This window comes from Acipenser ruthenus, chromosome 2 (assembly GCF_902713425.1).
Source record: "Acipenser ruthenus chromosome 2, fAciRut3.2 maternal haplotype, whole genome shotgun sequence".
Classification (NCBI taxonomy): domain Eukaryota; kingdom Metazoa; phylum Chordata; class Actinopteri; order Acipenseriformes; family Acipenseridae; genus Acipenser; species Acipenser ruthenus.
This window is the reverse complement of record NC_081190.1, coordinates 16,243,920-16,258,139: the sequence shown is the minus strand read 5'-3', so window position 1 is coordinate 16,258,139 and position 14,220 is coordinate 16,243,920. Positions and strand designations below refer to the sequence as shown.

At 35.8% G+C, this 14,220-nt stretch overlaps 1 protein-coding gene across 1 annotated transcript; it reads right to left on the bottom strand.

Moving 5' to 3' along the window:
* Positions 1-1,427: 1,427 nt before the first annotated feature.
* Positions 1,428-13,730, bottom strand: LOC117403507 (mannosylglucosyl-3-phosphoglycerate phosphatase-like). The gene is made up of 8 exons (XM_034927274.2): positions 13,491-13,730; positions 12,060-12,211; positions 10,997-11,580; positions 8,332-8,479; positions 7,440-7,605; positions 5,517-5,664; positions 4,664-4,847; positions 1,428-2,366 (listed from the first exon to the last, which is right to left on the bottom strand). Exons 1-8 carry the CDS (start codon positions 13,619-13,621, stop codon positions 2,188-2,190), a joined length of 1,692 nt encoding a protein of 563 aa, XP_034783165.2. The 5' UTR covers positions 13,622-13,730; the 3' UTR covers positions 1,428-2,187.
* Between the last annotated feature and the right edge of the window lie 490 nt (positions 13,731-14,220).

Sequence of the window (14,220 nt, the reverse complement as noted above, 5' to 3'; positions counted from 1 at the left end):
GGCTGCTTTACTCTGGGAAATCCCCCATACTTAAATGGGAGTCACACCTTGATGTCTTGATTCAGTAGAGTCTGTTGCATCAGCACTGCATCACTTCTTTACTGTTGGGAACTGTGACTACCAAGGTGACAGTGGCCACATCCGTTGATCCAGAGGGGTCAGGGACTTGTTTAATGAGCACAACGGAGAGACAAGCACAAACAATTTTTTTGGAAGACTGTTCACAGCTATAACAATAGAGTATGCTTAATTGCATACCCCATGGGTCTTGCCAGAAGATTGTGTGTAACTGAGGTTCAAAATTAAAGAAATACTGTACAAATGTGGACTTAACAAGTATTGAGAAATCTACCTCTGAATAACCTTTTCATATTCAATTCTGCTGAGTGTTTTTTTTTTTTTTTTTTACCAGATCCAAGGAAAGTCATTTTCTGAATTCAGTTGTTTAGGTTTAAACGTACGTTATTTCCCATACATTATGCTTGTTATATAAAAGAGTAATTCATGCACATTCGTGGAGTGCTGTGGATGAGGATGCCTGTATTTGGCTCGCTCATTTGTGGAATAACTGCGATACACCATGACCGTTCATGGTGTATCCTCTCCATTTATCTGCATGCTGTGCCCCTGCATAACATTCTTACCTAGTGCCAGTTTGTTAAAAACAAATCAGGAAGCACTTTGATAAATAACAAGACAAGGGCATCACACACTGTAATGTATTTCACAATGATGCTAGGATACGGTACAGTACACATGCTCATGTCACAAAAAAATTCATAATGTTATAATTAAAGCAAAATATAAATGTTATAGAATATATACTATTTTCAAATAAGTGTTGGCACATACAGTCACAGACAAAAGTATTTATGCAGTTTAAAAAAATGAGAAAAACCACAAAGTGATTTCTATAATTTCTAATTGTTCTTTTAAAAGGTATTAATTAGAGATTCAGCTTTATAATGAAACAGCAAATTATTACATAACATGCATAAAATGAAAAATAACATGCAAAAACTAATTTCATACTTTGACGAAAATATTTGGGCACCCTTACATTTGTATTTTGAAACCAGTTCCTGGCATCTTTCCGGAGATATTTTTGCCCATTCTTCAACACATACAGTTTATCAATAATAGCCCACACCGTGATTTTTGGTAAACCGAGTCTTTCTACTATTTTTCTGGTAGTTTCTCCTTTTTCGTTCAGTTGTATCACTGCCATTTTGAGATTGTTGCTGTACTCTTTAGTTGTAACCATTTTTGTTGCTTTTTTAATCACAAATTTCCAATTTATTTTTCAGCACTTGATGATTATGTATTTATTTATTCTATAATTATCATCAGGTGTTGGTTTTTAATCATGATTATTGTCAATAATTAGCAATGAATGGGTTTAATACAAAATAAGTTGATGGCCCAAATACTTTTGTCAAAGTATGAAATTCGTTTTTGCATCTTATTTTTCATTTTATGCATGTTATGTAATACTTTATTGTTTTATTATAAAGCTGAATCTCTACTTTAATTTATATCTTTCAATAGAACAATTCGAAATTATAGAAATCACTTTCTTTGAGTTTTTTCTCATTTTTTTAACTGCCTAAATACTTTTGTCTGCAATTGTAAATTTACATACATATATATTTTTAAAGGGTACTCCATGAATATCTGTTTCTGTTTTTATCCACCTTGTAGACTTGACATATGAAGGTATGCAACTGGTAAAATAAAAATAAAATGTTACTACAAAAATGCTAATAGTGCAGATGATTGGTAAATATTAACCAATACTAATGCATGGACCCCTTTTTCTTCTGTAAAAGCCAGGCTTTTATCATTATCACTTAGAGTTAAAGCTAATAAAAAAATCGACAAACCATACCTATCCTTTAATCACATGTATGTAGGTAATTGTAGTGCTGTTTTGAAAAAAGCTTTTTAGCCCTTTAAACTTTCCACCTTGTTCTGAGATAAACAGGACAGCAAGGTAATCATATTGCACAAGTGAAAGATTATAAATCATTCAAAATTATTTTAATAGTTTTAATACCTGTTTTAAAATACTCTACACTGTACGGTATGTACAGTATATATAAAACAAATTATAGATTTCCATAGGCAACCAGTTGTTCTTTTCTGTACAACATTTCTAAAATGAAAAAATGACCAATAGTCTCACACTCAGTCAGAAATAGGTTTATGATTAACACTGTTGAATCCTGCAGGAAATGCATTTTCTTCCCTTGCAGCACGGAGTTCTCTAAGGTGTCTTTCCTGTTCTTGGGAAATGTGATATATCCTGCCTTCCACACCTGGTACAACTGCAATTTGTGTCTTTTCATGTGTGTTTTCTTCAAAGGCTGAAGAATAAAATGGTAATAAGGTTATATTCTGAAATATTAATGCACTATGATCAACATCGTAGCAGCATAATTGTTAAACATTAATCATAATCTCTGAAACATATTTACAAATAATATGAACATGTACAGCACTATTTATATATGAAAACTATTTAACTATAGCTGTGAACGATCTGCTGAAAAGCTCTGACTCGGGCTTTCCATCAGCATTAATTCTTCTAAATCTAAGTGCTGCCTATGATACTGTAAACCATTCCATCCCACTGAATCATCTTGAAAGCACAGTAGGACTGTCTGACCATGTCCTATCTTGGTTCAAATCTTATCTTTCTGATAGGTTTCAGGTGTTATTTGCTACTTGCCTTACAGACATCAAGCATTGGATGTCACAGAATTCTCTAATGTTGAATTCAGATAAAACAGAGGTTATGCTAGTGGGTTCACAGAACCAACTAAAAGAAAATGTGGGATTACATGAGCTCAACCTTTGCAGTCTCTCATCAAAACTTAAACTAGAAATTAAGAGTTTGGGGGTCATCTTTGATCCTGATCTATCATTTGAGACTCATATTAGGGAAGTTACTAAAGTATCTTTTTACCATTTGAGAAATATAGGCACACTTAGAACAATTATTTCCATATCTGATGCCGAGAAACTAATGCATGCCTTTGTTTCATCTAGAATTGATTGTTGTAATGCACTTTTTTCTGGTGTCCCAAAATGTGTGGTACCCTGCTTGCAGCATGTTCAGAATACTGCCACTAGAATTCTGACTAAAACCAAGAAAAGTGAAGATATTACCCGTTTTGTCCTCTTTACACTGGCTCCATGTGCAGTACGGAATTGATTTTAAGATTTTGCTGTTACTTTACAAGGCCCTGAATGGATTAGCACCTAGTTATTTGCAGGAGTTACTGACCCTGTATCTTCCAAACCACACTCTGAGATCACAGGATGCGGGGCTGCTGGTTAGTCCTAGGGTCAACAAAAGCAGCACGGGAGGTAGGGCTTTTTCTTGTAGAGCTCCTAAATTATGGAATCCGCTGCCTTCGTTTGTCAAGGAAGCTGTGACCGTTACACTTTTCAAGTCAAGACTAAAAACGCACACTTTTATAAAATGGCTTTCTTATCATAGTGGGTTTTAATGTAACTTAAAATTGCTGCTTTTGTATTATGTCTATACTGTTATTTAAATATGTTATTTAAATAGTCTGATTATGGCAGTTGTATGTGTAACATGCCATACAAATGTATTGTGGTTTGTTATTTTTTTCTGCTATGTAATGTACAGTGCTTTGCGATACTTTTGTATAAAAGGCGCTATATAAATGCAATAAATAAATAAATAAATAAATAAATATTTGTAATGTTTACCTGTTTTTCAACCCAATATCAAACTAACCCCTAAACCCTCTATAGCCCAAAGGCTAATGTAACGCTTCCTGTGGGCCCCAGCCAAGATCGTGCACTTTGTGTGAGTGGGATTCAAACCACGCTCAATGACTCACCTTGTACTCCAAACAACTCGGCTTCAGAGCCACTGGGGACTCCACAGGTATTTCATGCATGTATTATATATTGCAAAAAAAGACATTAGAAATGTAATTGGGAACTATTTATTTGGGAAAGTCATTTTAAATTCATATAGCTCTATATCACTTGTTCTTAAAAAATGTTTCTGACACATTTATGTATTTCTCATCAGGTCGAGTGTATCATATATATATATATATATATATATATATATATAATATATATATATATATATATATATTCAGAAATGCAGAGTCCCTACATCTCAATCGAAGGACAGATCTAAATCTAAACTGTATGCTTCAGGTGTTGCAGAAGTAGGATAAAAAAAATAGGATGAAAACAGAAATATTTCATTAAAAATCAGAACTGTGAGCTGAAAATTAAAGTGGTTTAAGCCAACAAAATACTTTTGTCATCCAATTCCATTACTCTCTCTCTCTCTCTCTCTCTCTCTCTCTCTCTCTCTCTCTCTCTCTCTCTCTCTCTCTCTCTCTCTCTCTCTCTCTCTCTCTCTCTCTCTCTCTCTCTCTCTCTCTCTCTCTCTCTCTCTCTCTCTCTCTAATATATATATATATATATATATATATATATATATATATATATATATATATATATATATATAATCTTGACATTTAAATAAAGTACTGGAATTTATTCCAAAATGCTAAATGCTATTAAAATACAGATTTGGTTGGCACAGCTTTGAGGACCACTTTCTTACATTTTGCTGAATATTAGTCAATAAAATGGAGCTTACCAGTGAATGATGCACTGTTTGAAACTTTAATCAAACCCATTCGATGACCAGATTTGCATACTTTGAGCCCCTGAATGATTTTCACTGACTCAAAGTGGTTTATAAGGATAGTGGGCAGAGTTTGAGCTGTCTCAACATCAAATATCCTGGGGCAATTCAAAAACATTTCATATCCATCCTTGCCCTAAAGGGGAAAAATATACATTGAGAAAAAGAGCATTCTCTCAGTAGTTTGTTAGAAGAAAAGTGCCAAAGCTGTTCTAGTCCTTGATAAAACAAATTTTAAAAATGCAAAACATCTGAAATATAACTTCATATTATCTCTACCCTTAATTTGCCCAGCTGCTTTTTCTCTTCAAATGTAACAAAACACAGGCGTTCTTTCAAACTTCTAAATTAGCAGTGTGACACAGCAGAGGCTCAGTCTGGGCCAAGATGGCTGCCTTTGCACAGCGACATAGTTTAATTGGTTTGTTTAATTGTTTTAATTAATTCATGAGAAAAGTTTGGAATGTAGCCAGGTGAGAATGTAATTATTGATTATTGATTACCCTTGGACGCACCCTACACAAAGACAAAGGAAAGGTTTGTTTGGAGAGATGGTTCAGTGAAGGCGCGTGCCCAGTCTGAACAGTGGGAGAGGAACAGAAAGAGTAGGAGAGAAGACTGGGAGCAGCAGGCTGTGCTCCGTGTATGTGCCGAGATAGCTGTAGTTTGGGTGTTTTTTTTATTTTTTTATTTCCACCTACAGTTCCGAACTGGGTCACTAAGGGGGGCTCTATCCCACCCTGACACCATATGCGGTATAGCCGCCAAGTCAAGGCTGGTCTGCGGTATTGAGAAAATCCCTTACCTTTGCTAAGTATTCCTTTATTGCAAGTAAGTATGTTTTGTTTTTCTCAAGGTATTGACCTTGGACCTTTACTGAATCTGCAGAAACTCGGTGCCCTGATTTTGCTCTGGGATCAAATCCAAATTGTATCCCAGCAACTTGGGGAAATCTGACAAAAAAAAAAAAATCTGACAATAAACATAAAACAGTCTTAATTTTAATACAACATACAGTAAATTAACTGCTATTCAGCAATAAATCAGATCCTCAGACATACCACAAAAGTGTATCCTTACTAGACATACCATAAGAAAATTATTCTGTTCATTTTAAGTCACTAGAGGGTCTATTCATAAAGGCTTAACACCTGTCGAAATAAAAAAACAGGAGTACGTGATCGGATTTCGTCCATAGCCGCCTATTTAATGGCAGTTGCTATTCATAAGAGATCATTGAGATGCATTTTCCTCTATGAAGGCATGTTTTAAACAAATTGAGATAAAGCTTAACGATTACCTCATTAGCATAAAGTTTTCATCGGTCCTGAGCATCAACCTGCTATTCATAAAAGTGAACGACAGCAAAATGCTGTCGACAACTTGGAGTTATTGAACACTGGGGTGCGGTGGAGTATAAACTAATGACAGCATCAAAAATAAAAGTTATCTGACCGTATTTAACAAATCCCCCCACCCAATAAATTTAAAAAAATTTAAAACAAAAAAAAAACACACAAAAGCTTTTTTTTTTATTAAACGGTGTTCGTAAAAAAGTTGATGACCCTGTGATTAACACTGCCTATTTTTCTTTTTTTTTAAAGTAATGCTGTATCTGTGTTAAGCTGAAATAATAATTGAAATAATTGATTTACAAGTGTTTTTCATTTAATTGTGCATGTCCTGCAAAGCAAAGGAACATTAACAATTATTATTATTGTAACTTAAATAACCTGAACATGATCGCATCCTCCAGTATATAAATCACCTATCATACAGGCACACTGTTAATAACACGATGGGTGCTGCTGTCAGTAGATTCCATTTGTTTATGTTTCCAACAGCTAACGACACAACTGAGCGAATGTTTATAGAGCTGATGATGTCATCAAAAGGAGACGGATTTCAGTCATGAACGAATATATACCCATTCATTAAATTGCTTAGCGACAGTCACTGATCTGCAAAGATCACTTTATGAATATCAATATGGACGACTTTTGTTAGTTTTAAACAAAATTCAACATTCTGCAAATGTGATCCTGACAAATGGAAAATAAAGGTGACAGAAGAAGACTGAAATGCCTGGAGTTGATATGTGAAACTTTTAGCCAGAATAAGCTATTTGTGATTTGGCCTCATGAGCTTCATAATGGAAATATCCTTAGAGGTTTTATTTTACATTCCTAGGTCAAAATAAATTAGGTTATTCCTAGAATGGCTCCAGATCATTGCTGTTTCAGCGACCACATTAAAAAATGGAAACTATTTTGATATTATATTAAAAGAATGGTACCAGAGATCATCCAGGAAAAACTTATTTAACTGTTAAATGTCAAAACTCCATGTAGAGCTCCAAATGGATATGCCCACAAGCCATATTTGCAAAGCTATATTTTTGATCAGTACACTGATGAAGGCACTAGCTGAAACATTTGGTGACTCATAATTGTAAATAATTTACGACTGATTAAGGGATTAGCCGAAATGTTTGTCTACCTGATTTATTTAATAAACATATATGCTGCCAGAATAACCCACAGCTCTTCTTTTGTTTGCATCAACCACTTATTTCTAGAGGCAATCAAGATAGATGGTTAATGCAATCTAGGGTGATTCACAAATGCTGTAAAATGCAATAAAATAATACTATTTTATTCCAGTGGGGTTACAGATTGATCACATAAAACCCTACAATTTCTTATGAACTTCATCTAAAAAAAACTACCTTCCGTCCAGGTGTGGGTAGCTGCTAACTCCATTTTCAAGGGCCTCCAATAGCTGCTGTCCTGTTGCCTGTACTACTAAAACTGGATCCGGAATGGGCAAAATCTGCATGAGATCACGCATTGCTAAAGGGCCTGCTGGATGTATGCGATCTGAGCGCAGGGTACCTGAAATGGTTTTTAGAAGTTATTGTATTTCATAATCTTGAAATCTGAGCTATCAAGTAATCTCACTGCCACCCTGGTTGCTAATGGAAGCCCCACAATCATTCTGGCATGAATAATTCACTTGCAGCATTACCTCTAAAATTGATGGTAAGACCTCAAAGCCTAGGAGAGGACCTTTGAATTACTGCATTTTTAAAAGAAACACACATGTAGTATTATCAGGTTATATTAAACAAATAAAATGTGTATCTATAAAACATTTGTGGATACAAAGTACTTGAGCTTTCTATAATATCATTTCACTTTACTTCAGATGGTAAAGTACTATCATGAATATAACAAAATTCTTACTAGAGTATCTACACATAGGGTGAAATACTATATCCCTTTTTATTTTAAACAGCACTTACAAGAACATTGATGTGCCTTTGTTGTTTATTGTTATTGAGGCAGAACACATTATTCCTCAGTGTTTCAGAAGCATGTCATGCAAATAGGCTCTCCAAGATGATTTTGTTCTCCTTTTTAAGTGTGAGTATTTACACTTCAAAAACAAACACAAATAGTCCTATTCTTTCAGTGTGTTAATAAGGTCAGCTGAATGCACTGCATTACACGCCTCTACTAAGATCATAGCAGACTGCACTTGCTATGCCTGCTAGTTTCTTACAAATTCAAACACTGAGCAAAAGCCTCACAAGTATGGCACATATTAAACATGCATACCTGAATTCAGTAACGCTACATCAGCGTGTGTAGCTTCCAACATTGCATTAGCAATCAGGTTTCCCAGATTGCTCTCGGATTTCCGAACTGTAGAAAAGCATCCATCTAAGTCCTTTTCTGTTCGGACGAGCACTTCTTCCAGCAAATACTAAGAAAAATACATTAAAGTTAGTTAGCTCCATTGGGCGATTATTTTTCTTAGTTTACTCGATAATTAGTCCTGCGTATAATGTTGAGAAAAAAAATGTTGTTGATAATATTTTGTTGTTATTTCTTTTTGAGGGTTAATGTTATATAACGCTCAAGTAATTCTGTTATATTAGACTTTTAAGACCATATTTTCAAAGCATTTACTCCAGTCTTTAGTTAATGCCTATATTATCCAAGTCAATTTTATGAAATGGAAAACAAACAACTTGAAAATGATAATACTTTGGACTTGATCAAACTATACCCTGCCAGGATAAACCACAGCTGCATTTTTTAAGAGAAATTTACAGTACCAGAGAATTCACATCAACCACCACTTAATTTTAAATCCCCAGATAACCACAGACAGGTGGTTGATGGAATGTCTAGTGAATCTTCTTTAAAAAAAAACAGCTGTGATCCCAGTAAGACAGGTTGATCCAATCAATCCTGTAGTTAAATGGTGCTAGCTTTTTTTCAAAGAAATGTAATTAAACTGGGGGAAAATAACTGATTTTGCAGTTAGCTGCTTAGAAAAAGAGTGGAATCTTCTGAAAATATACATACTGATGGCACATATTAATTGCTTTGCTTATTACTGTCACAGTACCTGCAGTAATTATAAAATCCTGAACCATAATATAGACTCAGACCACAATAATCTATTTTATGATACTGGTTTCTGTTTGAAATGTATCCAATTGCAGAATTCATTAAGTTTGCAAATGACTTAATGCAAAAGCATAATGAAGATAAACCCTTTACATTCATTACAGGTTTTCATAGGCTATTGCTAGCTCTTTTGTGGTGTTGTAGTGGATAGGACACACTTTACTCCACAGGATGTTTGAATTGAGGTATTCTTTTCAGATGGGGAGAATCCTGCATGTCCTTTGTGTTCATCACCGGCTACCCAGAAGCATTCTTACAGGATGCAAGGTGGCTCTGAGCCAAGGTCGCTTCACTTGGCATCATGACCATGTGCTGCTATGCTTGGCATTAGCACTGGGAGAAAGGCTAAGAAGATCAACAGCTCACCGCTAATATCAGCAATAGCTGCACCCAGAGAATAACATTCCACCATCCAAGATAGCAACCAACAGGAAAGGTCATTAGAACTAAGATTTGTCTGGGACAATTGGGGGCTGCTAGAGATTGGAGAATGCAGGCAGATGTTGGCCAGCACTGAAAAGGAATGGATGGCTAAGGAAAGTAAACTGGCCTGGGTTGGTTTGGGGGATGGAGGAGAGTGGTGCTGGGATGCCAGCATCACTGTCGAGTTTTCCGAAGTGTGTGGGCTAGTCGACGAAACACGGGAGGTGGGAGGTGCCCACCCGATAACCTCTGCAAAGTGCCCTACCTGGCCCATTCCAGACGGTTGCCATGCTGGCTGTTGGGAGGTCGCACTTTGGTTGATCTCTGGAACCAGCATCGCCGGCGTAGCGCGTGCTGATGAGCCGGGGCGGCCGCAAATAGGCTGACCCTTGGAACCAGCATTACATTTCACCCATCAATGCTGAGCCAACTGAAAATCCATGAAAAGCACTAGAGGCTCATATCTTACTTCAGTGTGTGCAGATGTTGCAGTGAAGCTATGTTTTGGTTGGTCCCCACCACTAATATCTCATTTTATCTTGGCAAAAGCCAGGTCAATATTAACATGAACTAAAAAACAGCTACTCTCATGTAATCAAAATCAATTACAACCTCCTAATGCTGGTTCACAGAGTGATATAATGGCAAGTTTCAAGGGGGTTGGAGGCTTGAGTCCCCATAAAAGTAAACTACTGTAGAGGAATTGCTTCTATTATTTTAAAGTAAAATTGAAAATGAATGTGGGCCCGGAAGCTTTAAGTGCTAAAGAAATGAAGGTCTAGTTCCTTACCAAAAGAAAAACTTTGAATTGCCATTAAGCCTTCAGAAATAAATATCTAGATGAATGGATAATTCTTAGATGTATAGTAATGTACAGAACAACAGGACTTAAGCACTCCATCACCAAGCTTGATTATAACAGTCATGAAAATGTGTACTTTGGAGTAAACCTTTTTGAATGAGGAAGCATGAAAGAAATTTAATTATATTAATTAATTTCCAAAAAGCAAATGAGATCTTCTGAAAGATCAGTGAGATTAGATTTGTCTAAATTGACTACATTTAAAGCAACTCCAGTTTTAGGGGTAGGGTTGTGTAATGTAGGGTTATACAAATTTGAAAAAAAAAAAGATTCCTAATTTAAGATTTGTAGCCTGGAAGTCTCATGCAATGCTTCCAAGAGATCAAATCTCCATTAAAAAGGACTATTCAGTTATCTTTTTGATTTTAACAGTTTCATGTTCTAATTTCTCTTGCAACCCCCAAAATAAAATTAGTGAATGTATTTAAATGATTAAGTATTCAGCACAAAATACCAAATTATGTAATTTGTTAAAAGTGTATTCAGTTTAGACCAAGCATTTAAAAAAGCCATACATACCTGCAAGTTAGCTGTGAACTCTGTGACTATTTTTTTTACTGATGGGTCTTCTTCAAAGGTTTTTTCAATGATTACTTTCTGTGTTCCATATTTATACGTCATATCGTGGTTTCTTACAACATCAATTTTTGTCAGGTACCTGAAATCTGATCCACTTTTAACAATCAGGGTTCCATTCACCACAACAACCCTATAATCATGGTCATGGCCTCCAAGTATTAGGTCCACCGCTTTTGTTTCTGAAGCAAGCCTCATATCATTACACCATTTCATGTGTGTCATAGCAATTACCAACTCTGCTCCGTTTTCTCTCAGTTCTTTGGACAGCTGGTTAGCCGTTACAACATAGTCAACGTAGTCAATGTTTGATTTGTCAACTGTTCCCAAAGTATCAAGCCATTCTTCTTCTACCAAGCCCATGAGACCTATTTTAACACTGTTCCATTCCAATATACTGCTCACCGCTCCACGTCCTAGTGGCTGAGAAGTGAATTTGTCATATACATTGCTGAGAAACCATGGGAAATTCATTTGAGGAGCCAGTTCTTCCAGAATATCCACTCCAAAATCAAACTCATGATTACCTAAAAATGGGAACATCATTATTTAAACATAAAAGACACAGACAGACTTAATAAATATATTGGTCTGGGAGGACTTGCACTTACTTGGTTTGGCACTTATTTGTCAAAACATCAGCAAATTGTGTCATTTTGTGTATTTGAATCCTCCATTAACACTGTCTGGTCAGGATTTCCACAAGGGGGCTGTTCTTGGACCTCTACTTTTTAACTTGTATATGCTTCCACGAGGAGATGATACACAGGTTTACTCTGACTCTAGGTTATCTGCTTGCTTGGATGATATTATGGCTTGGATGTCCAAAAATGTTGTACATTTGAATTCAACTAAAACTCAACCAATCTTATTACAACTGCATTAGCTTCCAATTGGTTTTTATATCACTTTTTAAATTCTAGCCGCCAGTTGCGATCAACAAATTCAGGACTGCTGGTTTCACCAGCATCGAGGTATGTTACATTGGAGTCAATGTAATACTTACCATATACCGCGCAATGTACTCCCAGCTCATTGAAGACGGCCAACATATGCTTGCCTTTCGTAACTGTGCTCAGGAGTGAAGGATTTAAACAATCTCCACTAAAAACAACCAGGGGGTTTAATGGAGAGAATTGTTTTAAAGCTGTAGCAAATCTGTAAGAAATAAATGAAAACTGTCTCAATAGACCACAGTATTTTACATTAAATATGACAACTTATGAACATATTTGCATGTTAAATCATCTGCCTTCCTAAATAAACTGTGCCTATGCCAACCCCTCACTCCTGAAAGGCACATGACTTGAAATACGTCCAGTTTTCTCTGTCAAAGCCTTATGATAATGTGGATTATGGGTGGGTTGCCTGAGATTCTTTTTATTTCGTTTTTTTTATATATACACGAATGGACATGTCCATTTAAATCCCATGGTTGATTAGTTATGTTGGGCAGAACTCAAAATACAGTGTTCTTTCAAACACAGGAATTAGGCTTGGTTCATTTTAGCATTCTCTAGACAAGAGAATGCTAAGATGGACCAAATATCATGGGCAAACCCTGGCTTCCTACAAAAACCCTAACCACAGAGTCCAACTGGTCTGTTTAGACCAGTTCTGAGATCACTTTCCACCTTGGGATTTCATGTCTAAACTTGTAAAATAATCTTAGCTCATTAAAACCAACCTCTGTTGGCCTTACGTCCTAATTACAGTATTATAGAAAGTATTGCCCAACCCCTGTATGTAAATATGTGCACTATATTTTTTATACAAATATCTTAAATTAATTTAAAAAATAATAATAATAATAATAAAAGCTTCTTATTTTTACACATACCTGCAAGTTATTGAACATTGTGGTAATTAACAGACTTTGTACACGCAGAAACAGTGGAATAACACAGGAATAATTTTGGACTGCAGTTAGGTACTTGACAATAAGTTTAAGAGAACCCCAGCCTCTCAAGCAGTAGTATGAAGAAACTGAACAAGAAAGGCACTGCATAAAAGCTCTGTTTGAACTGTGAAGAGTTGCAGCATAAACAACTCTGCTAGGAAGCAAAGATATGATAAAAAAAAGAGTCCTGAATACTGTTAATTAACCCACCAGTATTCCCTTTAGACATTAGGAACATAATACATTTCAGTTGACCCCAAGGATTTTCAGCAAATGTTCATGTTCTTTAAAACATGAAAATAAATGTTGGCACAATATTTTAAAATTACAGTGTTCTTGTTTTAACTTAATGTTTCTCTTTAATGTATCTAAGTAAATGTATTTAATTACTGGTTAGAAGCCTGTGGTACTCTTGGCATTATTCAATTTGCAGTTATACCTCCTGCATCGACTAGGACCTGGTTTAGAATATAATGTCCAGTCATTTTATCGTAAACATCCTATGAAATGCAGAATACAGAATCATTTTTACTGTACCTTGTTGCGCCACCTACTGGATCTTCTGCTCTTGGCTCGATCTCATAAACATCATTAAAATGGAGAATGGTTAAAAGTACACCAGGAGAATCGTAGCACTGAGGCATTTCACTTTGAGAAGATTCGGCCATATTTAGTTACATTTAAATATAACATCAGTAACTTACAACACCCAATCATAGTACAACATCGTGTGAAATACGTTGCAATAAAAGTGGTTTCCTTGGAGATTTAAGAATGTATGTTACACACGTGCACCTCTCCAGTTAACGTTGAGCATAATAAAGTTCAGACGGATCCATGTTGCATTTTCCGCAGGTCTAAACCGTGTGTGTTTGTTGGGACAGTCTCACTCGATGTAGTAACTAACTAGCAATACTATTTACCAGAATAGCATACAGTGTAACGCAATGGTAGATTGAAAACAAGGAGGAATGCTTTTTATGATGTTGTTCCAGGCATCCCATCCCCTTTTTTTGGAAAGGACATACTGAGTCCCTAACTGCATATTTAGTACTCCGCTTTACTTGTACCTCGTGCAAAGAGTGCATACATGTACTGGAATATCAGAACCGAGGCAGCTGGGTAACAGATATGGGTCAAAAGGCAGCTCAGCTATTTACAATGTTAATCTGATGATAGCGCGGGTAGCTGAGTTGAGGCAAAGCAACACCTATGTGATTATGTATACTGCAAATTGCTAGTTATTAGACATTCTCTATCATAAACG